The sequence below is a fragment of the Pleurodeles waltl genome, unplaced genomic scaffold, assembly GCF_031143425.1.
Source record: "Pleurodeles waltl isolate 20211129_DDA unplaced genomic scaffold, aPleWal1.hap1.20221129 scaffold_73, whole genome shotgun sequence".
Taxonomy (NCBI): Eukaryota; Metazoa; Chordata; class Amphibia; order Caudata; family Salamandridae; genus Pleurodeles; species Pleurodeles waltl.
The window spans coordinates 2,360,985-2,386,429 of record NW_027150394.1 but is presented as its reverse complement, the minus strand read 5'-3'; the positions used below and the strand labels follow the sequence as shown (position 1 = coordinate 2,386,429).

General features: G+C 48.3%; 1 protein-coding gene across 2 annotated transcripts in view; it reads right to left on the bottom strand.

The window, feature by feature from the left end:
• LOC138281245 (uncharacterized) overlaps nucleotides 1-25,445 on the bottom strand; it is a 75,275-nt gene that overhangs the window by 5,820 nt on the left and 44,010 nt on the right. Inside the window, exons 4-8 of one of the 2 annotated variants that reach the window (XR_011200888.1) lie at nucleotides 23,203-23,322; nucleotides 21,286-21,384; nucleotides 20,503-20,655; nucleotides 17,597-17,707; nucleotides 10,324-10,407 (exon numbers count right to left, since the gene is read on the bottom strand). Coding sequence is in view for 1 of the 2 variants with exons in the window: in XM_069219567.1 (XP_069075668.1) it covers nucleotides 10,324-10,407; nucleotides 20,503-20,655; nucleotides 21,286-21,384; nucleotides 23,203-23,322 (456 nt within the window). In the remaining variant the exon portion in view is untranslated. The remainder of the gene's footprint in view (nucleotides 1-10,323; nucleotides 10,408-17,596; nucleotides 17,708-20,502; nucleotides 20,656-21,285; nucleotides 21,385-23,202; nucleotides 23,323-25,445) is intronic. The other variant, XM_069219567.1, reaches the window with a different exon arrangement.

The following is a 25,445-nucleotide window of genomic DNA, read 5'->3' as shown; positions in this document are numbered from 1 at the left end:
TAGGTCTACGTGCCCTCTTGTCACTGCCTCATAAATGAGTGGACCTACTATTCCCCACGTGCAACCCCTGCCTAACCTCTTCTGCTCTCACTCTTCGCCAAGAGTAACGCCCATGCCTAACCTTTTACGATCTCACTCTTCGCCAACTGTAATCCCTGCCTAAACTCTTCCGCTCCCACTCTTGCCCACGTGCAACCCCTGCCTAACCTCTTATGCTCTCGCTCTTCACCATGTGCAACCCCTGCCGGACTTCTTACGCTCTCACTGTTTGCCACGTACAACTCCTGCCTAACCTCTTTCGCTCTCACTCTTACCCACATTCAACCACCACCTAACCTCTTCCGCTCTCACTCTTCACCATGTGTAACCCCTGCCTAACCTCTTATGCTCTCACTCTTTGTAAAATGTAACCCCTGACTAACCTTTTACGATCTCACTCTTCGCCAACTGTAATCCCTGCCTAAACTCTTCCGCTCCCACTCTTGCCCACGTGCAACCCCTGCCTAACCTCTTATGCTCTCGCTCTTCACCACGTGCAACCCCTGCCTAACCTCTTTCGCTCTCACTCTTAGCCACATTCAACCACCACCTAACCTCTTCCGCTCTCACTCTTCACCATGTGTAACCCCTGCCTAACCTCTTATGATCTCACGCTTCACCAAGTGTAACCCCTTCCTAACCTTTTACGATCTCACTCTTCTCCAACTGTAATCCCTGCCTAAACTCTTCTGCTCTCACTCTTGCCCACGTGCAACCCCTGCCTAACCTCTATCACTCTCACTCTTCGCCAAGTGTAACCCCTGCCTAACCTTTTACGATCTCACTCTTCGCCAAGTGTAACCCCTGCCTAACCTTTTACGATCTCACTCTTCACCAACTGTAATCCCTGCCTAAACTCTTCCGCTCTCACTCTTGCCCACGTGCAACCCCTGCCTAACCTCTTCTGCTCTCACTCTTCGCCAAGTGTAACCCCTGCCTAACCTTTTACGATCTCACTCTTCGCCAACTGTAATCCCTGCCTAAACTCTTCCGCTCTCAATCTTGCCCACGTGCAACCCCTGCTTAACCTCTTACGCTCTCGCTCTTCACCACATGCAACCCCTGTCGAACTTCTTACGCTCTCACTGTTTGCCACGTACAACTCCTGACTAACCTCCTCCGCTCTCACCCTTAGCCACATGCAACCACCACCTAACCTCTTCCGGTTGCAATAAGTAGCAGTAGAGTCCATGTATGTTCACCTGTACTCTACTAGTACGTCTGTATTTTTTTACAAAAAAAATATTTATTTTCATAAACGTTTCTTCCAAACAAATTGACAACAAAAAACATTAGTGAAGCGGTTCCGCCTACAGTTGATAAAGTGGGTTTTCTAGGTAGTAATGTTCTTTTATACTCTCCCTTCTCGCGCTCTATATGTCCCAGTGATAACACAAGTTGTCCACAGGGACAAATCATCTGAACAGCATGAAACTTATGCAGCTTAGGAATGTCTGCTTCAAACTCCATTCCAGCAGGTCTCACTCTATTCCACTCAGAGCCACACCTAGAAAGGTAGAAAATGTATCCTTTTTCAGGTCACGGCTGAGGGCCTGATTTAGCATCTGGCAAACAGACATTGTGCCATAAACATCGCGAATATCCTGTTCACCTCAGTACACGAGCCAAAGGTTATAATGCACTTGTATTCAGGCGGACAGGCTATCCGTCACATTTGTGACAGAGTAACTCATCCACTAAACTCGAATTCAGGCCGGAGTCACCAATGGGAACAAGAATTAAACTTTTGCTAACTCAAAGGAAGCTGGGGCTTTGCTACAGTCCATTGGAACACCAGAGACAACAGAAAAATCAGTAAGCATAGAGTTTGCAGAAAGATCTTACTACTTCAGAAGGGAGAACAAGATCAGTGCTGTAGAAGATCCTCTCATAGCAAAACATAGCAGGCGTATTTCTACAACATACGTTCAACCTGAGGTGTCCTCTCTTGGTGCTATTAACATATAATGATGTTTATCTTTACCAAACCCAATGCTACTAATTTTATTGATCATGACGTCAAATAGATTCTTGTGGTGGTTGTATAAGTCCAGTGTGTCACCACACTCTGCTACCACATTGCAATGCAGTAAAAGCCCACAAACCATCTGTCTCTCCTATCACTTGTTTAATTCCAGCTCATACTCTCTTCTCTGACAAGACGCCAAACACCTGGTCCAAATTTCCCCATATGCATCATCGAAGTTGCCGGATCAATGAAAGCCAACACCCTCAAGCTCAACACAGGCAGGATGGAAATAATAATCTTCAGCAAAGGGACCTTGCTCTGGGAATCCACCTGGTGGTGTGCTAAACTCAGACCAACTCCCTGAGGAACCAAGCAAGGAAACTCGGAATAGTAATTGACAACCAACTTATCATGACCAGTCAAGTGAATGCTTCTCAGTCCACTGCTTCCACACACTCAAGAAGATCTTCAAATGGCTCCCCACCAACTCTTGCAGAACCATCATCCAAGTCCTTATCACCAGCAAGCTGAACTACACAACGCACTCAAGGGTGGAATCAACGCTCAATTGACCAGAAGGCTCCAGACCATACAAACCTCAGCAGCCAGGTTCAGGATCTACCTCCCGCCCGCATCTCAAGGAGATCCAGTGGTACCCACTCCACAAACGAGCACTCTTCAAACTCTTCATGCATGCATCAGAAACATTACACAAACACTGGCCCCCAAGCACCTCAACAACTGCGTTAACTTCACAAACCTACCAGACACCTCTGCTCAGCCGTACCCATACTCGCACCTTCCTCATACGCAGAACCGGATCCAGTGGCTGTGCCTTCTCGTACCTCATCCTAAGCATGATATAACCTGCCCCTGCACATCAGAGTCTCCTCCTCAGCTCTTGAATTCGGCAAGAATTTGAAGACCTGGCTCTTCACCTAACCCCGACCCTGGCTCAGCCCATACAGCTTCTACTTCAAAACCAGGATACCCTCCCGGGTGAGGTATGCACTAAACAGATAAAATAACATGATTGTCTATGACCATGCACAGCTTTGTGCTGCCTTTTAGTGAGGCTGTGCTGCACCAATAGCGCATACATACCAGCTAAATTAATCCAGTTGTCGAAATGTAGGTGTAAGTGAAATGTATTGAATTAGAAACCTACAAAAAATTAACTCCATCATCTTTTGTAAATGAGACCACACATGCTTACAGCTCAAACTCTGATACTCAGCTACTACCCCTCACATATATGCTGCACCGATCACACACGCTTACAGCTGACCCTCTGATACCCAGCTACCACCGTTCACACATGCTGCACCCGACCACACACTTACAGCTGACTCTCTGATACCGTGCTAACAACCCTAAGATATATGCTGCACCCGACTACACGCTTACAGCTGACCCTCTGATACCCAACTACCACCCCTCACATATATGCTGCACCCGAGCACACGCTTACAGCTGACCCTTTGATACCCAGCTACCACCCTTCACATATAAGCTGCACCTGACCACACACGCTTACAGCTGACCCTCTCATACCCAGCTTCCACCCTTGACACATATGTTGCACCTGACCACATGCTTACAGCTGACCCTGTGATACCCAGCTGCCCCCTCTCATATATGGTGCTCCCGACCACACATTTACAGCTGACCCTCTGATACCCGGCTCCCACCCCTCACATATATGCTACACCTGACCACACACTCTTATAGCTGACCCTCTGATACCCAGCTGCCACCCTTCACATATAAAACTGCACTCGATCACACACGCTTATAGCTGACCCTCTGATACCCAGCTACTACCCTTTACATATATGTGGCACCGGACCACACACGCTTACAGCTGACCCTCTGATACCCAGCTACCATCCCTCACATATATGCTGCACACGACCACATGCTTACAGCTGACCCTCTGATACCCAGCTCCCACCCCTCACATATATGCTGCACCCGACCACACTCTTGCAACTGACCCTCTGATACCCAGTTATCTTCCCTCACATATATGCTGCACCCGACCACATGGTTACAGCTGACCCTCCGATACCCAGCTACCACCCTTCACATATAAGCTGCACCCGACCACACGCTTACAGCTGACCCTCTGATACCCAGCTACTACCCCTCACATATATGCTGCTCCTGACCACACGCTTACAGCTGACCCTCTGACACCCAGCTACCACCCCTCACATATATGCTGCACCCGACCACACACACTTACAGCTGACCCTCTTATACCCAGCTTCCACCCCTCACATATATGTTGCAACCAACCACACACACTTACAGCTGACCCTCTGATACCCAGCTCCCACACCTCACATATATGCTGCACCCGACCACACGCTTACAGTTGACCTTCTGATGCCCAGCTACCACCCCTCACATATATGCTGCACCCGACCACATGCTTACAGCTGACCCTCTGATACCCAGCTTCCACCCCTGACATATATGCTGCAACCAACCACACACACTTACAGCTGACCCTCTGATACCCAGCTAACACCCTCACATATATGCTGCACCCAACCACACACGCTTACAGCTGACCCTCTGATACCCAGCTCCCACCCCTCACATATATGCTGCACCCGACCACACGCTTACAGCTGACCCTCTGATGCCCAGCTATCACCCCTCACATATATGCTGCACCCAACCACACACACTTACAGCTGACCCTCTGATACCCAGATACCACCCTTCACATATATGCTGCACCCAACCACACACGCTTACAGCTGACTTTCCGATACCCAGCTACCACCCCTCACAGTTATGCTGCTCCCGACCACATGCTTACAGCTGACCCTCTGATACCCGGCTACCACCCCTCACATATATGCTGCACCTGACCACACACGCTTATAGCTGACCCTCTGATACCCAGCTCCCACCCCTCACATATATGCTGCACCCGACCACACATGATTACAGCTGACCCTCTGATACTCAGTTACCACCCTTCACATATATGCTGCACCCGACCACACACTCTTGCAGCTGACCCTCTGATACCCAGCTGCCACCCTTCACATATAAAGCTGCACCCGACCACACACGCTTATAGCTGACCCTCTGATACCCAGCTACTACACTTCAAATATATGCGGCACCTGACCACACACGCTTGCAGCTGACCCTCTAATACCCAGCTGCCACCCTTCACATATAAAGCTGCACCCGACCACACGCTTACAGCTGACCCTCTGATTCCCAGCTACCACCCTTCACATATATGCTGCACCCGACCACACGCTTACAGCTGACCCTCTGATACCCAGCTACTACCCCTCACATATATGCTGCTCCTGACCACACGCTTACAGCTGACCCTCTGACACCCAGCTACCACCCCTCACATATATGCTCCACCCGACCACACACACTTACAGCTGACCCTCTTATACCCAGCTTCCACCCCTCACATATATGCTGCAACCAACCACACACACTTACAGCTGACACTCTGATGCCCAGCTACCACCCTTCACATATATGCTGCACCCGACCACATGCTTACAGCTGACCCTCTGATACCCAGCTACCACCCATCACATATATGCTGCACTGTAGGAAAGTACCATCTTGCCTGGCATGTTACCCCCATTTTTCACTGTATATATGTTGTTTTAGTTGTATGAGTCACTGGGACCCTGTTCTCCAGGGCCCCAGTGCTCATAAGTGTGCCTGAATGTGTTACCTGTGTAGTGACTAACTGTCTCACTGAGGCTCTGCTAATCAGAACCTCAGTGGTTATGCTCTCTCATTTCTTTCAAATTGTCACTAACAGGCTTGTGACCAATTTTACCAATTTACATTGGCTTACTGGAACACCCTTATAATTCCTTAGTATATGGTACTGAGGTACCCAGGGTATTGGGGTTCCAGGAGATCCCTATGGGCTGCAGCATTTCTTTTACCACCCATAGGGAGCTCTGACAATTCTTACACAGGCCTGCCACTGCAGCCTGAGTGAAATAACGTCCACGTTATTTCACAGCCATTTTACACTGCACTTAAGTAACTTATAAGTCACCTACATGTCTAACCTTTACCTGGTAAAGGTTAGGTGCAAAGTTACTTAGTGTGAGGGCACCCTGGCACTAGCCAAGGTGCCCCCACATTGTTCAGGGCCAATTCCCTGAACTTTGTGAGTGCGGGGACACCATTACACGCGTGCACTACATATAGGTCACTACCTATATGTAGCTTCACAATGGTAACTCCGAATATGGCCATGTAACATGTCTAAGATCATGGAATTGCCCCCTCTATGCCATCCTGGCATTTTTGGTACAATTCCATGATCCCAGTGGTCTGTAGCACAGACCCTGGCACTGCCAAACTGCCTTTCCTGGGGTTTCACTGCAGCTGCTGCTGCTGCCAACCCCTCAGACAGGTTTCTGCCCCCCTGGGGTAAAGCCAGGCTTGTCCCAGGATGGCAGAACAAAGGACTTCCTCTGAGAGAGGGTTTTACACCCTCTCCCTTTGGAAAATGGTGTGAAGGCAGGGGAGGAGTAGCCTCCCCCAGCCTCTGGAAATGCTTTCTTGGGCACAGATGTGCCCAATTCTGCATAAGCCAGTCTACACCGTTTCAGGGACCCCTTAGCCCCTGCTCTGGCGCGAAACTGGACAAAGGAAAGGGGAGTGACCACTCCCCTGACCTGCACCTCCCCTGGGAGGTGTCCAGAGCTCCTCCAGTGTGCTCCAGACCTCTGCCATCTTGGAAACAGAGGTGCTGCCAGCACACTGGACTGCTCTGAGTGGCCAGTGCCACCAGGTGACGTCAGAGACTCCTTCTGATAGGCTCCTTCAGGTGTTAGTAGCCTATCCTCTCTCCTAAGTAGCCAAACCCTCTTTTCTGGCTATTTAGGGTCTCTGTCTCTGGGGAAACTTTAGATAACGAATGCAAGAGCTCATCAGAGTTCCTCTGCATCTCTCTCTTCACCTTCTGCCAAGGAATCGACTGCTGACCGCGCTGGAAGCCTGCAAAACTGCAACATAGTAGCAAAGACGACTACTGCAACTCTGTAACGCTGATCCTGCTGCCTTCTCGACTGTTTTCCTGGTGGTGCATGCTGTGGGGGTAGTCTGCCTCCTCTCTGCACTAGAAGCTCCGAAGAAATCTCCCGTGGGTCGACGGAATCTTCCCCCTGCAACCGCAGGCACCAAAAAGCTGCATTACCGGTCCCTTGGGTCTCCTCTCAGCACGACGAGCGAGGTCCCTCGAATCCAGCAACTCTGTCCAAGTGACTCCCACAGTCCAGTGACTCTTCAGTCCAAGTTTGGTGGAGGTAAGTCCTTGCCTCACCTCGCTAGACTGCATTGCTGGGAACCGCGACTTTTGCAGCTACTCCGGCCCCTGTGCACTTCCGGCGGAAATCCTTTGTGCACAGCCAAGCCTGGGTCCACGGCACTCTAACCTGCATTGCACGACTTTCTAAGTTGGTCTCCGGCGACGTGGGACTCCTTTGTGCAACTTCGGCGAGCACCGTTTCACGCATCCTTGTAGGGCCTGTTTCTGGCACTTCTCCGGGTGCTACCTGCTGCTAAGAGGGCTCCTTGTCTTGCTCAATGTCCCCTCTACCTCCTGGTCCAATTTTCGACCTCCTGGGACACAGCAGCGTCCAAAAACGCTAACCGCACGATTTGCAGCTAGCAAGGCTTGTTGGCATTCTTTCGGCAGGAAAATACTTCTGCACGACTCTCCACGGCAAGTGGGATGCGTCCACCAAAGGGGAAGTCTCTAGCCCTTTTCGTTCCTGCAGAGACCGCAGCTTCTTCTGTCCAGTAGAAGCTTCTTTGCACCCGCAGCTGGCATTTCCTGGGCATCTGCCCATCTCCGACTTGCTTGTGACTTTTGGACTTGGTTCCCTTGTTCCACAGGTACCCTAGATTGGAAATCCACAGTTGTTGCATTGTTGGTTTGTGTCTTTCCTGCATTATTCCTCTATCACGACTTCTTTGTCTTTTGGGGAACTTTAGTGCACTTTGCACTCACTTTTCAGGGTCTTGGGAGGGCTAATTTTCTAACTCTCACTATTTTCTAATAGTCCCAGCGACCCTCTACAAGGTCATATAGGTTTGGGGTCCATTCGTGGTTCGCATTCCACTTTTGGAGTATATGGTTTGTGTTGCCCCTATCCCTATGTGTCCCCATTGCATCCTATTGTAACTATACATTGTTTGCACTGTTTTCTAAGACTATACTGCATATTTTTGGTATTGTGTACATATAACTTGTGTATAATTGCTATCCTCATACTGAGGGTACTCACTGAGATACTTTGGCATATTGTCATAAAAATAAAGTACCTTTATTTTTAGTATAACTGTGTATTGTGTTTTCTTATGATATTGTGCAAGTGACACTTGTGGTACTGTAGTAGCTTCACACGTCTCCTAGTTCAGCCTAAGCTGCTCTGCTAAGCTACCATTATCTATCAGCCTAAGCTGCTAGACACCCTATACACTAATAAGGGATACCTGGGCCTGGTGCAAGGTGTAAGTACCCCTTGGTACTCACTACAAGCCAGTCCAGCCTCCTACATGCACCCAACCACACACGCTTACATCTGACCCGGATACCCAGCTACCACCCTTGACATATATGCTGCACCCGACCACACACGCTTACAGCTTACCTTCTGATACTCAGCTACCACTCCTCACATATATGCTGCTCCTGACCACACACGCTTACAGCTGACCCTCTGATACCCAGCTACCACCCCTCACATATATGCTGCTCCTGACCACACACTTACAGCTGACCCTCTGATACCCAGCTACCACCCTTGACATATATGCTGCACCCGACCACACACGCTTACAGCTGACCCTCTGATACTCAGCTACCACCCCTCACATATACTGTATGCTGCTGCCCGACCACATGCTTACAGCTGACCCACTGATACCCAGCTACCACCCTTCACATATATGCTGCACCCAACCACACACGCATACAGCTTACCCTCTGATACCCGGCTACAACCCCTCACTTATATGCTGCACCCGACCACACACGCTTACAGCTGACCCTCTCATACCCAGCTACCACCCTTCACACGTATGTTGCACCTGAACACATGCTTACAGCTGACCCTGTGATACCCAGCTGCCCCACCTCTCATATATGCTGCACCAGACCACAAGCTTACAGCTGACCCTCTGATACCCAGCTACCACCCCTCACATTTATGCTGCACCCAACCACACACGCCTACAGCTGACCCTCCAATACCCAGCTACCACCCTTCACACATATGCTAAACCCAACCACACATGCTTACAGCTGACCTTCCGATACCCAGCTAGCACTCTTCACATATATGCTGCACCCGACCACACACGCTTGCAGCTGACCCTCTGATACCCGGCTACCACCCCTCACATATATGCTGCACCCAACCACACACGCTTACAGCTGACCTTCTGATACCCAGCTACCACTCCTCACATATATGCTGCTCCTGACCACATGCTTACAGTTGACCCTCTGATACCCAGCTACCACCCTTCAGATATATGTTGCACCCACCCTCCAGTCTATCATGCTCTGTTATCCAATTACACTTGGAGTTGAGCCGACTATGCACATATTTATTAATTTGCGACACTGAATACAATGGCGACTTATAGTGCAACATTTCATGTTTGTAACTAGGGTTCCCAGGATCACTGACAGAATATCAGAATGAAAAATACTGTGTGGACAGAATATTGTGTCAAAAATATCACAGACCAAAATAACTAGAAGGTAAGTATATATTTGCTGTTCTTAACTCCACATCTATGTACCTTATATATATATATATATATATCAAGCCAAGGCCCTTTCAGGGCTGGAGTGACGCATAAATTCTGCAAAAAACAAAGGAGAACTCTGGGAAGTTCCCAATTTTAGGTGGAGAGACTTTGTCACTATCTAGCTCGGCGAGGATAGCACTGTGCTGATCCTATGCTTAAAAACTTTGCTAGATAAGCAGACATTTGAGGTGAGCAAATCTAGAGTGTCGCTGGTGTTGCAGGGTGCTCCTTACTAGAGCTGCTCTCCACCTAAAATTGGGAACTTCCCAGAGTTCTCCTTTGTTTTTTGCATATATATAGTCAAGTTACCTATATGTGCTTACCTATAGAAACTTAACTCCACAAATGTTTTGCCCTCGGTATTCCAAACACAATATTTTGTCCCACAATATTTTTGGTTCCGATATCCTGTGTAAACAGCGTGTTCCCAATAACCTAACAAGGTGGATTCATCTTCTTCCCGCACTCACCGGTACAGAAATGGAGCAGCACCATAGACAAGGAACCCACAAGTACAAGGGAGCGCAATGCCAATCGCAAGAAGGTCAGAGCACCTGGGAAAGAAGGAAAGAAGAGTCAGTCCCACATCTGAGAAATAAAAAATAAAAACAGTTGCAATAAAAGAAAGAACATCTGCATTGCAGCAGGTGAGTTATCTAGTAGTGAGCGAGAAAATAGGGAAGTGAGTAAAAGTAAGCAGGTTAGTGATTCGATGAGTGAGAACAAGTGATGAGTGACGGAGCAAGAGTGACTAATCCAGTGCAAGAGAGCAAGTGAAAGTGAGTGTTTACATCACGTAATGGTGACTACGCCCCACCCTGTGTGAAGTTTTCTAAACTAACGAGTACGCTCGGTTTCCATGTCTTTAAGTGAATTCATTGCAGCTAATTTGTTTAAGTTTAAACTGTCTTGTTGTAGGAGAATGGGGCTGTGTTCCACATGCCTCACCAAGCAATGCTTACAGACCACATGCAGAATTCAGCCTTAAGTTAGAGTGGCAGCTTTCTATAGCGCATCGAAGTACAACCTAGGCGCACCAGATAAACATCCGCGGGCAGGGTTGCAGGGATCCTAGCACACAGAGGCAGAATTTGTGGACATTTATGGCAGGTGATAGAACTGGTGTAGGAAAGTAGCCTCTTTCTAGCCTTGTTACCCCCACTTTTGGCCTGTTTGTGAGTATATGTCAGGGTGTTTTCACTGTCTCACTGGGATCTTGCTAGCCAGGGCCCAGTGCTCATAGTGAAAACCCTATGTTGTAAGTATGTTTGTTATGTGTCACTGGGATCCTGCTAGCCAGGGCCCCAGTACTCAAAAGGTTGTGGCCTATACGTGTTCCCTGTGTAGTGCCTAACTGTCTCACTGAGGCTCTGCTAACCAGAACCTCAGTGGTTATGCTCTCTCTGCTTTCCAAATTTGTCACTAACAGGCTAGTGACTAAACTTACCAATTCACATTGGCATACTGGTACACCCATTTAATTCCCTTGTATATGGTACTGAGGTACCCAGGGTATTGGGGTTCCAGGAGATCTCTATTGGGCTGCAGCATTTCTTTTGCAGCCCATAGGGAGCTCTGACAATTCTTTCACAGGCCTGCCACTGCAGCCTGCGTGAAATAACATCCACGTTATTTCACAGCCATTTACCACTGCACATGCATAACTTATAAGTAACCTATATGTCTAACCTTCACCTGGTGAAGGTTGGCTGCAAAGTTACTTAGTGTGTGGGCACCCTGGCATTAGCCAAGGTGCCCCCACATTGTTCAGGGCAAATTCCCCGGACTTTGTGAGTGCGGGGACACCATTACACACGTGCACTATACATAGGTCACTACCATGGCCATGTAACATGTCTAAGATCATGTAATTGTCACCCCAATACCATTCTGGTATTGGGGTGACAATTCCATGATCCCCCGGTGTTAGACTTTTTGCCTTACGCAGGGTCATCCCCAGTCTTTTTGCCTCCTTCCTCCTGGTTTTTCTGACCTCTCGCTGTTGGCTCTAGGACCCTGAGCACTTTATCACTGCTGACCAGTGCTAAAGTGCAGGTGCTCTCCCATCTAAAGTTGGTATGATTGGCTTATATCTAATTGGCATATTTAATTTACCTATAAGTCCCTTGTACAGTGGTATCTCTATACCCAGGGCCTGTAAATTAATTGCTACTAGTGGGCCTGCAGCGCTGCTTGCGCCACCCACTGAAGTAGACTTTCAAACCTGTCTCAGGCCTGCTAGCACAGGGCCTGTGTGCGCAGTTTTCTGCCACAGGGACCTGGCATCTAAATTTACTTGCCAGGCCCAGAACTCCCCTTTTACTACTTGTAAGTCACCCCTAAGGTACGCCGTAGCTAGCCCTATGGGCAGGGTGCCATGTATGTAGAAAGGCAGGACATGTGCCATATTGCATGGCCTGTCCTAGTAGTGACAAACAGCCTAACTTGGTGTCTCACTGCTGTGAGTGCTGCCTTCTCATAGGATTGCAATGGAAATGCCCTGCCTTATGTGTAAGGGGTATTGTCTGATTTATGAGGGGTAGTGTAGGCGTGTTTGGTATGGTTGTGATGGTGATAATAAATGCTGCTTACTGGTGTGGGTGTATTTTTTATTACTATCACAGAAATGCCACTTCTAGAAAGTGCGCATTTATCTGTGCTTATGACTCTGGTGTTTTGCAGCTTGACTCCAATCCACATCTGGGCCGAGTGACAGTTGGGGCTTTGTGCATACTTTTCAGACAGCCTGTACACAGGGAGGAGGGGAGGTGTCACAGAGGTGCATCTATATACTGAATAGCCTTCCTGCGCTGAGAGAAGTGGGAGGCGGGGAACACCTGCATTTGTAAAGACTGTGCCCTGGCCTCACACAATAGGGTCGTTAACCCCCCACTGATGTTTGGAACCTGTGCTGAAAGGAGAGAGGGGGCACTCCCATAACCAGTTGTAACTGGCTGGAACCTCCTCTCCCTACCATTGTAAAACACTGTAAGAACTGACTATAAGTACAGGGAATTTTCCCCACAATTTGGAGACTCTTGGAATCATCTTGAAACTGGACACCAACGGCTGAAAGGACTCACCAGGAACCGCCATGGACTGCTGCTGCTGTGCTGACCTGTGACCTGCCTGGTCACTGTGAAGGACTTGCCACTTGCTGCCTTTCCCTTGTGCTGGCCTGTAGCTGGGCCCTCCACCTGAGGACCTTGTCTTAAGATTCTGCTCCCCAGGGGTAGGGTGCTGTGGCCCCTGACCCCTGCATCCATTTCTTCACGAGGGGTGCTTCTCCGTTGTTGCGGCTGCCATAGCGCTGATTGCAGCGCTCTTATGGAGCCTTGGGAGCTCGTAGGCTCCTTGCTGCATTGTGCCCCTTTAAATAAGATCACCGCAGCGGCCCGGGAAGCTGGAAGAACACTCGCGCACCGCATCATGTGCAGGCGAGTGTCTGCTCGGGCCCCAGAAGGGGTCCGATCTTCTTGTGGCTTCACGGCAGGACCAGGGGAAGGCGCGGGGGCCCCCTTTCCCCTGGCCTCTGCTTTAGGAGCAGGAAGCTCCTTTTCTGCTGTTAGGTAAAATGGGCATTATTGTGCTCCCCCCAGCTTGGTGGAAGGGCCAGTGGAGGCCCGGGGGGCCCCCAGAGATCACAGGTCCCGGGACGGGCCTGTCATTAAACCGGAGGGGGTGCGTGGTGTCCCCCTCCTGCCCTAAGTTGTTTTTGCTGGCTTTGGCCCCCCCCTCGTGAGGGCCGGTTGAGGCCCTGGGGGGCCCCCAGTAATCACGGTCCCCGGAGGGGCCTGTCTATAAAAGAGAGGAGCTGCATGTCGCCCTCCTCTGACCCCAGAGTATAAGGAAGGCCCCCGTTTTGCGCATAGGAGCGCCGGGGGCCCCATTGTTCGCCTTCTAGGCACTGGAGGTGCCTTCATCCAACCAGGTACTGTTTAAAGGACCAATATAGTTGCAATCCAAAGTTCTTTCTACAGACTTTTGTTTGATTCATATATATACCTACCTGCGTTAGATGTTTTTACATATGTGTATGCAAATGTTCCTTTTATGGACATGCTTGCTAATATTTTTTTTCTTACTTGCCATATGTTTTCTAATGTTCCTACTATGGGCGTTTTATGATATTCTTATGACAAGTGCTGTGACGTAATAACGTGTTTTCCTGACTACTGCTTATGTTGCAGAATACTGAGTAACCTGTGTGTTATCTGTGACTACTGCTAGGTTGCAGAGTAACTAATGTGTAACGTTCTGACAACTGCTAAGGTAGCAGGATAGTACTGATATGTGATGTTTGGTCTGATAATTGTGTTGTGTACAATACAGTATATTTTCATATAATATGGTGTTGTGTTTCCTTTGTGGTGGGGATATTGCGTCACATGTCTGTGTGTGTTGTGCAAACGCTTTACACATTGCCTCCGGGTTAAGCCTGACTGCTCGTGCCAAGCTACCAAGGGGGTGAGCAGGGGTTATCTTGGACGTGTAACTCCCTTGCCCTGACTAGAGTGGGCAAGTCCTGCCTGGCTGAGGTGCATACCCTAGCCAACCAGAAACCCCATTTCTAACACCCGGGTCTCTAGCACAGAACCCAGGTACTGCCAAACTGCCTTTCCGGGGTCTCCACTGCAGCTGCTGCTGCTGCCAACCCCTCAGACAGGTTTCTGCCCTCCTGGGGTCCAGGCAGCCCTGGCCCAGGAAGGCAGAACAAAGGATTTCCTCTGAGAGAGGGTGTTACACCCTCTCCCTTTGGAAATAGGTGTGAAGGGCTGGGGAGGAGTAGCCTCCCCCAGCCTCTGGAAATGCTTTGATGGGCACAGATGGTGCCCATCTCTGCAAAAGCCAGTCTACACCGGTTCAGGGATCCCCAGCCCTGCTCTGACGCGAAACTGGACAAAGGAAAGGGGAGTGACCACTCCCCTGACCAGTACCTCTCAGGGGAGGTGCCCAGAGCTCCTCCAGTGTGTCCCAGACCTCTTCCATCTTGGAAACAGAGGTGTTGGGGGCACACTGGACTGCTCTGAGTGGCCAGTGCCAGCAGGTGACGTAAGAGGCTCCTTCTGATAGACTCTTACCTCTCTTGGTAGCCAATCCTCCTTCCTTAGTAGCCAAACCTCCTTTTCTGGCTATTTAGGGTCTCTGCTTTGGGGAATTCTTCAGATAACGAATGTAAGAGCTCACCAGAGTTCCTCTGCATCTCCCTCTTCACCTTCTACCAAAGGATCGACCGCTGACTGCTCCAAGACGCCTGCGAAACGGCAACAAAGTAGCAAGATGACTACCAGCAACATTGTAGTGCCTAATCCTGACGGCTTTCTCAACTGTTTCCAGGTGGTGCATGCTCTGGGGGTAGCCTGCCTTCACCCTGCACCAGAAGCTCCGAAGAAATCTCCCGTGGGTCGACGGAATCTTCCCCCTGCTAACGCAGGCACCAAAAGACTGCAACACTGGTCCTCTGGGTCCCCTCTCATCCTGACGAGTGTGGTCCCTGGAACACAGCAACTCTGTCCAAGTGACTCCCACAGTCCAGTGACTCTTCAGTCCAGTTTGGTGGAGGTAAGTCCTTGCCTCCCCACGATAGACTGCAAAGCCGTATACCGCGTGATTTGCAGCTGCTCCGGCTCCTGTGCACTCTTCCAGGATTTCCTTCGTGCACAGCCAAGCATGGGTCCCCAGCACTCCGTCCTGCAGTGCACAACCTTCTGAGTTGTCCTCTGGCATTGTGGGACTCCCTTTTGTGACTTCGCGTGGACTCTGGTTCATTTTTCTTCTAAGTGCCTGTTAGGGTACTTCTGCGGGTGCTTTCTGCTTCTGTGAGGGCTGCCTGAGGTGCTGGGCGCCCCCTCCTGGGCCACAGCAGCACCCAAAAAACCTCTACTGCAACCCTTGCAGCTAGCAAGGCTTGTTTGCAATCTTTCTGCGTGGGAACACCTCTGCAAGCTCCATCGCAACGTGGGGACATCCGTCTTCCAAAGGAGAAGTTCCTAGTCCTCTTCTTTCTTGCAGAACTCCAAGCTTCTTCCAACAGGTGGTAGCTTCCTTGCATCTTCAGCTGGCATTTCCTGGGCTCCTGCCCACTCTCAACACTGTCGCGAGTATTGGACTTGATCCCCTTGTCTTACAGGTACTCAGGTCTGGAAATCCACTGTTATTGCATTGCTGGTGTTTGTTCTTCCTGCAGAATCCCCCTATCACGACTTCTGTGCTCTCTGGGGGTCGTAGGTGTAATTTATTCCTACTTTTCTTGGGGTGGGGTATTTTTCTAACCCTCACTGTTTTCTTCCAGTCCCAGTGACCCTCTACAAGCTCACATAGGTCTGGGGTCCATTTGTGGTTCGCATTTCACTTTTGGAGTATATTGTTTGTGTTGCCCCTATACCTATGTGCTCCTATTGCAACCTATTGTGATTCTACACTGTTTGCATTACTTTTCTTGCTATTACTTACCTAATTTTGGTTTGTGTACATATAACTTGTGTATATATATTACCTTCTTACTGAGGGTACTCACTGAAATACTTTTGGCATATTGGCATAAAAATAAAGTACCTTTATTTTTAGAAACTCTGTGTATTGTGTTTTCGTGCAGGGTGGAGCAGCTCAGGGGGGAGTCAAGTGGCATAGAGTGCAGTGTTGTAGAGTGGCATAGAGTACAGTGGCAGATAGTGGAGTTGTGCAGAGTAGATTGGTGTAGCCTAGATTGGAGTGGTGTAGAATGCAGTGGCAAAGAGTGCAATGGTGTAGAGTAGAGTGACAGAGCTTATTAGCACAGAGTAGAGTGGTACTTGGTAGACTAAGAGGCATTGCATCAAGTGGCATAGAGTGCAGTGGCGCAGAGTGGAGTTGTGCAGAGTAGGGTGGTGTAGCCTAGATTGGAGTGGTGTAGAGTGCAATGGTGTAGAGTAGAGTGACAGTTTATTAGCACAGAGTAGAGTGGTACATGGTAGAGTAAAAGGCATTGCATCAAGTGGCATAGAGGGCAGTGGCGCAGAGTAGATTGGTGCAGAGTAGATTGGAGTGGTGTAGAATGCAGTGGCAAAGAGTGCAATGGTGTAGAGTAACAAAGAGTTTATTAGCACAGAGTAGACTGGTACATGGTAGAGTAAGAGGCATTGCATCAAGTGGCATAGAGTGCAGAGGCACACAGTGGAGTGGTGCTGAGTGCAGTGGCGTGGAGTGGTACAAAGTAGGGTTGTGCAGAGTAGAGTGGTGTAGAATGGTACAGAGTAGAGTGGAGTAGCGTAGATTGGAGTATTCACGTTGTGGTAGCACACTGTCAGTACAAACAACATATTTTCAATTGAAAATACCATAATATTTGCATAGACGTACTGTTTTACTAATAAAACTATACACTGCACAGATGAAAATATGTGGAAATTGCATCACTCAGTGTAATGATTTGTTGTGATTATATTAAAGTATTTGTCTCCAAAACACTTCGGAAATAACAAAAAATGTGCTTCATTTGTTTTCCTAATTCGGATATATTCTCAAATACTTACAAAGTTCACTTAAATGTTGTCCTGTGCTAGAAGAAAAACTCTTTCTTACCCTCAGTAACCAGCAAGACTGTCACATAAATCCTCTTACTATGAAGTCAGAGAAAGAAAGGTAAACAAGTGCTTACTTGTTACTGTAGATAAGGTTTGGGAAAGGGAAGGTAAAAACTCAAGCTGGACAGTCTAAAGCAAATAAAGCTGGCAAATGGAAAGAAAGAAAATAGAAGTTACAAACCACAAAGCCAATGGCAAGCAATGGGCAGAATGCATTCCTAGGTCACATTTCTGAATGTCCCTAAGAGGTCCTTAGTAAACCAGACAGCTGTGCCGTCTGGTAGGCTGCGACCTAAAAAAAAAACATAAGTCAATTAGGTTTGTTCCTTGGCGCCTGGAGCTGCCATAGTTACCTGAAGTGTGCTTAGACACTGGGTGGAGACAGTTTGTGAACTGGGACAGCCGGATACACTAGTAGTTATACATTTAGCAATAGTAGCTCTAGGACACAGCTAGACTAGCATCACTGCAGACAAAGGCTACAAGCACTTGACAGAGAAAGGTTCTAGGAGTAGAAACAACATTGGGTGTAGTCTTTAGTTGATCAGATGGAATTCAGTCTAAACTTCAGGGACAACACTGTTCAGAGCCCACCACTCCACCGTGTCCAAGTGGATCACAATATATGGGTCACACAAAGTGTCATATTGGCTGATGCACTGGCAGTTATAAGGGGCACCAGACACAATGATTTTTGAGACAGAAATGAATTACTGTCAGAGATCAGAAGAGAAGGTTCTCATTTCAGTTACCCTAGTGGTGCCCATACTAGAGGCTGCAAGTCTGCAGGGATAGAGCATCATCCGGTGACCAGTAAGATAGTTGATTTTATTGACTGAATCTCAGTCACTGGCTCTTCAATTATTATCTGGCCTGAGGTATCGAGCTCCATGAAGACAGCTGGCGAGGGTCTTTGAAGGACAACAATATGGTCACTAAAGCATTGATGTAGTTTTCTCCTGCAGGAGGCGGTTCCTGAATGAACAAGGCTTCACCGTCATTCTTGAGCCATGAGAAGTGCCGCTCAACCATGTGCAGTCTCTTAGTTCAATTAGTTGGAACCGGCCTGAAGTCCGACAGTCATGCTGGGGTGTCTAGTCTTGGGCGGACAAAGCTGGGATAGTATGAGCAGTGACAGAAGACGCAAGGAGAGTGGTGTCCCCTTGACTGGCAGCTGCCAAAGCAATTATAATAGGGCCAAGGCTTTGACTGGCCGATGCACAGGTCCTACTGTGGCTGGGAGTGTGGATGGTCCTGCGGGACTTGGAACTAGCTTCCTGTTTACACCTAGACATTTAAAGTACACCAGATGTGATAAAAGGATGCCAGGTGCCTGCACTCTAGTGAACAGGAACAGGGATCTGGTGATAAAGAACAATACTTTGATGTTTCTGGCCCAAGCGATAAAGAATGTCTGATGTGCCCACCTTAGAATCAACCTCTCCCAGACATGGAAAAGTGAACTCCTTTGAATTTGCCACTCGCTACAAGAAGGTGGATAATGCGGCCCCAAGCAATGAACTTGAAGAGGAGATTAATGCATTAATTCTTTCCATGATGCCCTAGAGATGGGTATGCCCGGCAGGGGCCGGGTGCTCACAGGGCCTATGCAGGCCTAAACCGGCCTGTGGCTGTCTGTGTTCACACCTGGCGAGGGTCTGGCTTTGCAGTTCAGGATGGGTTGTTCTAGTGCTTAATTTCTTTAAAAAAAATAATAAGTGCAAAAGCCCTACTCAGGAGGCCATCACAGCTTGCACCACCCATTGCACTGTCAGCTCTGCCAATACCAGCACCTATAGAACTACTAACCATCACACTGCTACAAGTGTGACAATTTAGGCTTTTTGAACACCCCCCCGAAGCTATAAGAATGAATGGTGTTGGTAACTTGTATTAGTTCCTTTTCATTATTAAAAAAAAAAACAGTTCCACACGCCATCTTTAAATTACACAAACAGCACCGCTATGTGGCAGCTGTCATTAGTGCTGGTGCTGAAAATTAAGTGCTGGTGAAGAGCACCAGAAACCACCGGCTCACATTAGGCACCGTGTTGGACCCCACTGGAGAGGGACCAAGCCTGATTTACATGTGGCTGTACCTATCTTTTGGGCTTCACAGTAGACAAAAGACAATGGTTTGGAATGTGGCCTGACTGATGGCCAATGGCTGAGATTGATTCAAGCATTTCTTCCATCACTTCGCTGTTTGACACAGTCTACAAACACTACTGTGGGACTGAGGAGGCCAGAGTCACGTACTCTAGGGCTAGTTTCGAAGATAGTTCTCATCAAGATATGGTCTGATGGCGGGAGATAGAAGGGGACTCTGAGGCGGTCTCTCGATGCCCAATTTGTGATGTACATTTGCCAGGGAAATGGGATCAACAGGAAAAGCCAACCACTTGCTAGGGTGCCACCCTTCATCACCAACATGGTAGCTCCACCATGGTGTATGTACAGCGAGCAGAGGTCGCTACCTGGGAAATTTCATCGTCCAGACCAGACTAGCATTACTGCATTGGACAATGGTTGTCAATAAGGAAACTGTGCAGAACTCCTGGGGGCAACCCCTTCTCTTCACCTGAAGGATTGCGAGACAAGTTGTAGTAACCAGCACTAGGAAGGAAGGCTTGTTTAGCATCTCCATGGAACGAGGGGTTACGTAGTTGAGTGTGACCTGTGAAGCAGACATCCATATTAAAGCAGGGAGTGTCAAATGACCAGGTACTCAGTAGAGCACCTCGTTTCTGAGCCCCCTGGTACTGTGTACTTCCATGGAGCTATATATCCATGCACCCTATACCTCCTGACTCCTCTTCTTGATGAAATCTGGTAGCCCCTTTGGGAGAAGGCAGTGCTTGCTCTGTATTATGGACAGCTGGTCTCAAATAGTTCTTGTACCAATGCTAGCACACAAAATGCGGGCATGCACTAGAAGCAGGCGGGTCAGAGCTGCAAATGTTAGTGACTTGATGTACATGCACATAGAAGCCCTTTCTGGTCCATTCAAGAGCCATGATGTAGTGGCACCCAGGCCTTCTGGTTCCAGAGTTTCCATATGTTTATGGTAGGTATGCACACTTGTACCTTTCATATGTTTGACTATCCATTGGTTCATCTCTTTCATCCAGTTCTCCTGGCTTTGTGACTTGGTCCATGTTTTGAGCAACCACCACAAGAATTCCATGCAAAGGCTGCTTCCCAGAGCCACCAAGAAGGCAAGTTTACAGGCTGGACAAGCTACAAAAATAAGATTGTTTTTTAACAACAAGTATGCACATCAATTACACATTAGTCATGAGTCTAAGATTTGCTACAGCTTTGTGGCATGGACACAGAGGCCATAGGGGTCCAAACAGAAATAATCAACTTAAAGACTACATCATTGTGGTTACGCAAAAACTCTGGGTGTTGCAACGCACACATCACCTCCCCAAACCTAAATTTACTATGAAAGGTTTTCAACTTCCATTATGATGCATTTCATTTTATACATTTTTACTTTATGCCCACTTGAATACTGAAGTTTGTTGTGCAGAAGACAAAGTAAATGTTCCAGCATTAAATGTTCTTGTGAGATTTACACTTATCATAAAAGAATAAAAAGACACTAAGCAAATTCACCCACCCCTAATCAGCGATGATGTCCAGTCCAGTGCATGTCAACCAACACACAAACACACACACACACACACACACACACATCCCCCACGCACACACACATTCCCCCACACACACACAAATTCCCCCCACACACATCCCCCCACGTACATCCCCCCACGCACATTCCCCCACGCACATTCCCCCCCCCACACACACTCCTGCTGAAGCAGCAGCTATTGTCCCTCTAAACTCAGTACTCCTACTCACCAGATGAGCCTGAGAAGATCAGTCTTAAACAGGCAGACACCACGGCACAGATCAAGAAGAGGATCCAGCAGATGAAAGATGCGAGCCCAAACTCATCGACTGTTCAGATGGAAGACAACACAGTCTTGGGTTACTGTGGCAATACAAAGAAAGTAAACCAAGCCCCCATCACCCTTACCACAGTCTCAATGAAGGCAGTGCCTAATGCACACAGGTAGTTGCAAGGGCATCAACATTCATCCGTGGGGAAGCGGGCTTAATCTTCAGCCACAGACATTGACCCAGAGCAAGAGGGTAAAGAGAACAGAAGAGTGAGCCTGAGAGGGAGTGTAGAGGGGGGAGAAAGGCATGAGGTGGACTCCAGACGAGGCGGTCTTGGTACTCATGAGATAAAGTGACAAGAAGTGTAGTGTGAAGGAAGAAAGAGCGTCCTAGGGAATTCTTTGGGCCCCTGTACATAGTAGCAATTATTTACAAATAATAATTGAAGCTATAGAGGTCCCTTTGTCTCCTAGACCAGACATGGTTCCGAAGCTTACGTGTCACTGTAGTGTGTAGAGAAGGAACCCCCTCTTGGGCTTCAGTACTCTTACGGGTGATGTCAAAAGGCTTCCCTTAGAAGGTCAGCCAAAGTAATGTATATCTTCTATACCAGCTGTTCCTCCTGTGGACCTCCACGTAATCATTACTGGAACCCAGGCACCCCCAATGAATCCGAGGACCCCCACTGAGTCATTACTTGAAGCAGGAGACATCGGCTTAGATATTTTCGATGACTTGAACCACAAAACACTACACAAAAATACAGTATTTATCAAACAAATACACAAAACATTTAATCATTTATTTAACTGTCAAACAAATATTTAAAAAAAAAAACACTAGTCATCCACAGCACATTCTGTTTGGCGCAATGCATTGCTTCCACGAACCAAAATGAGAACACCAACTTAATTTTTACCTTCCAATTTTAAATTCCTTTACATTTACAGAACATTTGAAAATGTTCAGATTTGCATTTTGCTTTTTTTTAAAAATGTATATACCCTTTATTAATCTTTTAATATTATTTTATTTTCTAAGCAGTCGAGGACCCAACTGAGTAGTCTTTGTGGACCCCCAGGAGTCCACAGACCACAGGTTGGGAACCACTGTTCTAAATTGCATGTCTTTTCATGTCCCTCGTCTCTTCTGTGATGGCTCATTCAGTGAGGGACCCTAAGATAAAAAATTCATTTTATTGTCCCATTCTATCTTCAGCTCATCATCCTTTTCCACAGCTGCCCAATCAATCCAACACAACTCTGGGCTCGTTCCCTTGACTGTGCTACACATGTTTCCGGGGTTAGCAGCAACACGTTCATCTGCCTGGGACATTGAGTAAGTGATTACAGGATCATTACTTCAAAGAGCGAGTGACTGTGAATGATAGCTCAGACACCTTAATTTGTGCCTCAGACCGGTTTCACATTTGCACTAACATGGATCACAAATATGCTGAACTCTCTGCTCACGTCACACAAGATCAGAACTGCTCTTCCCAGGGATCACCAGAATGGTGCACAGCATGGCTCCCACAAGTGTAGGAACTCCAATCTTACTCGAAACCCACCCACTGAACATGTATGACATTGCTTCTTACATTGTACCCACTGCAGACAACCAAAATGGCAGGCTCAGTTCAAAGACCTTGTATCCCTGGTCGCCACTGCTTTATAATGTTGGGTGGTCAGAGAACAAAGTGAGCCAAACGCTTCACGCTGAAGACAACCTCTGCCCTAAACGTAGCGCCTCCATCAACCCTTACTCAACACTCCCACTTCCAACCCATCCATTCTACCTAGAATCCTACCCATGTCCTCGACCCACCCACCCGACCTTGTACAATCCGCCACAACAAATACTTCACAAACTTACCCTTCTGTTTCACAGGTTCGCAACATGGCGTCTGGCAGATGAGGTGGGAGATCTGACTTACGTAGACGGGAAGACTGAAAACTACTGCAGCAATCAGGAAACCCACGACATATAGGGTCACTGAGAAACACAAACAAGAAGCAGGATCATATGTGTTAATAAAGGGGACATCCCATGCCAGGACTCAAATATTTATATACAGCTTAAGTGTACTGTCCATTCACAGATGTGACTCAATGAATGAATATACTTACATGTATCCTCATCACTGGCAGCCAATGAAAAGAAAGAACCATTGCATTAGTAAAGAACAAGCTTTGGGTTCACCACACACATAAGTAATACTATCAGCTAGAACAGACCCGTAGGAAAGTACCATCTTGCCTGGCATGTTACCCCCATTTTCTACTTGTGTGTCAGTTTGTTTTTGCCTGTCTCATTGGAATCCTGCTTGCTCATAGTTGTGGCCTGAATGTGTTCCCTGTGTGGTGCCTAACTGTGTCACTGAGGCTCTGCTAACCAGAACCTCAGTGCTTATGCTCACTCTGCCTTTAAAATTGTCACTGCAGGCTAGTGACCATTTTTACCAATTCTAATTGGCACACTGGAGCACCCTTATAATTCCCTAGTATATGGTACCTTGGTACCCAGGGTATTGGGGTTCCAGGAGATCCCTATGGGCGGCAGCATTTCTTTTACCACCCATAGGGAGCTCAGACAAATCTTACTCAGGACTGCCACTGCAGCCTGAGTGAAATAACGTCCACGTTATTTCACAGACATTTTACACTGCACTTATGTAACTTATATGTCTAACCCTCACTTGGTGAAGGTTAGGTGCAAAGTTACTAAGTGTGAGGGCACCCTGGCACTAGTCAACGTGCCCCCACATAGTTCAGGGCAATTTCCCCGGACTTTGTGAGTGTGGGGACACCATTACACGTGTGCACTACATATAGGTCAAAACCTTGTTGTAGCTTCACAATGGTAACTCCGAATATGGCCATGTAACATGTCTAAGATCATGGAATTGTCCCCCTATGCCAAATCTGGTACTGGGGTGCCAATCCCATGCATCCCCAGGGCTCCAGCATGGACCCCAGGTACTGCCAAACCGGCTTTCGGGGGTTTTCACTGCAGCTACCGCTGCTGCCAACCCACAGACAGGTTACACCCTCTCCCTTTGGAAATAGATGTTAAGGGCCTCAAAGGAGTAGCCTCTCCTGGCCTCTGGGAATGCTTTGAAGGGCACAGATGGTGCCTTCCTTTCATAAACTAGTCTACACCGGTTCAGGGATCCCCCAGCCCCTGCTCTGGCGCGAAACTGGACAAAGGAAAGGGGAGTGACCACTCCCCTGTCCATCACCACCCCAGGGGTGCCCAGAGCTCCTCCAGTGTGTCCCAGACCTCTGTCATCTTGAATGCAGAGGTGTGACGGCACAATGGAGGCCTCTGAGTGTCCAGTGCCAGCAGGTGACGTCAGAGACCCCTCCTGATAGGTGCTTACCTGACTAGGTGGCCAATTCTCCTCTGAGGGCTATTTAGGGTCTCTCCTGTGGGCTTTTCCTCAGATAACGACTTGCAAGAATTCACCAGAGTTCCTCTACATCTCTCTATTCAACTTCTGCCAAGGATCGACCGCTGACTGCTCCAGGACGGCTGCAAAACTGCAACAAAGTAGCAAGAAGACTACCAGCGACATTGTAGTGCCTAATCCTGTGGCTTTATCGACTGTTTCCTGGTGGTGCATGCTCTGGGGGCTGCCTGCCTTCACCCTGCACTGGAAGCCAAGAAGAAATCTCCAGTGGGTCGACAGAATCCTCCCCCTGCTAACGCAGGCACCGAACGTCTGCTTCACTGGTCCTCTGGATCCCCTCTCATCATGACGAGCGTGGTCCCTGGAACACAGGAGCTGGATCCAAGTGACCACGACAGTCCAGTGGTCCATCTGTCCAAATTTGGTGGAAGTAAGTCCTTGTCTCCCCACGCCAGACAGTAATCCTCTGTACTGCGTGAACTGCAACTGCTAGGGCTTCTGTGCACTTTTGCAAGGATTCCTTCGTGCACAGCACAGCCCAGCCCAGGTCCCCATCCTGCATTGCTCAACTCGCGGAGTTGACCACCAGCTTTGTCGGACCCTCCTTTGTAGTGTTCAGATGACCACAGTGCTCAGTTGTCTTGAACCCATGTTCAAGTACTTCTGCGGGTGCTGCCTGCTTCTGCATGGGCTCTCTGTGTTGCTG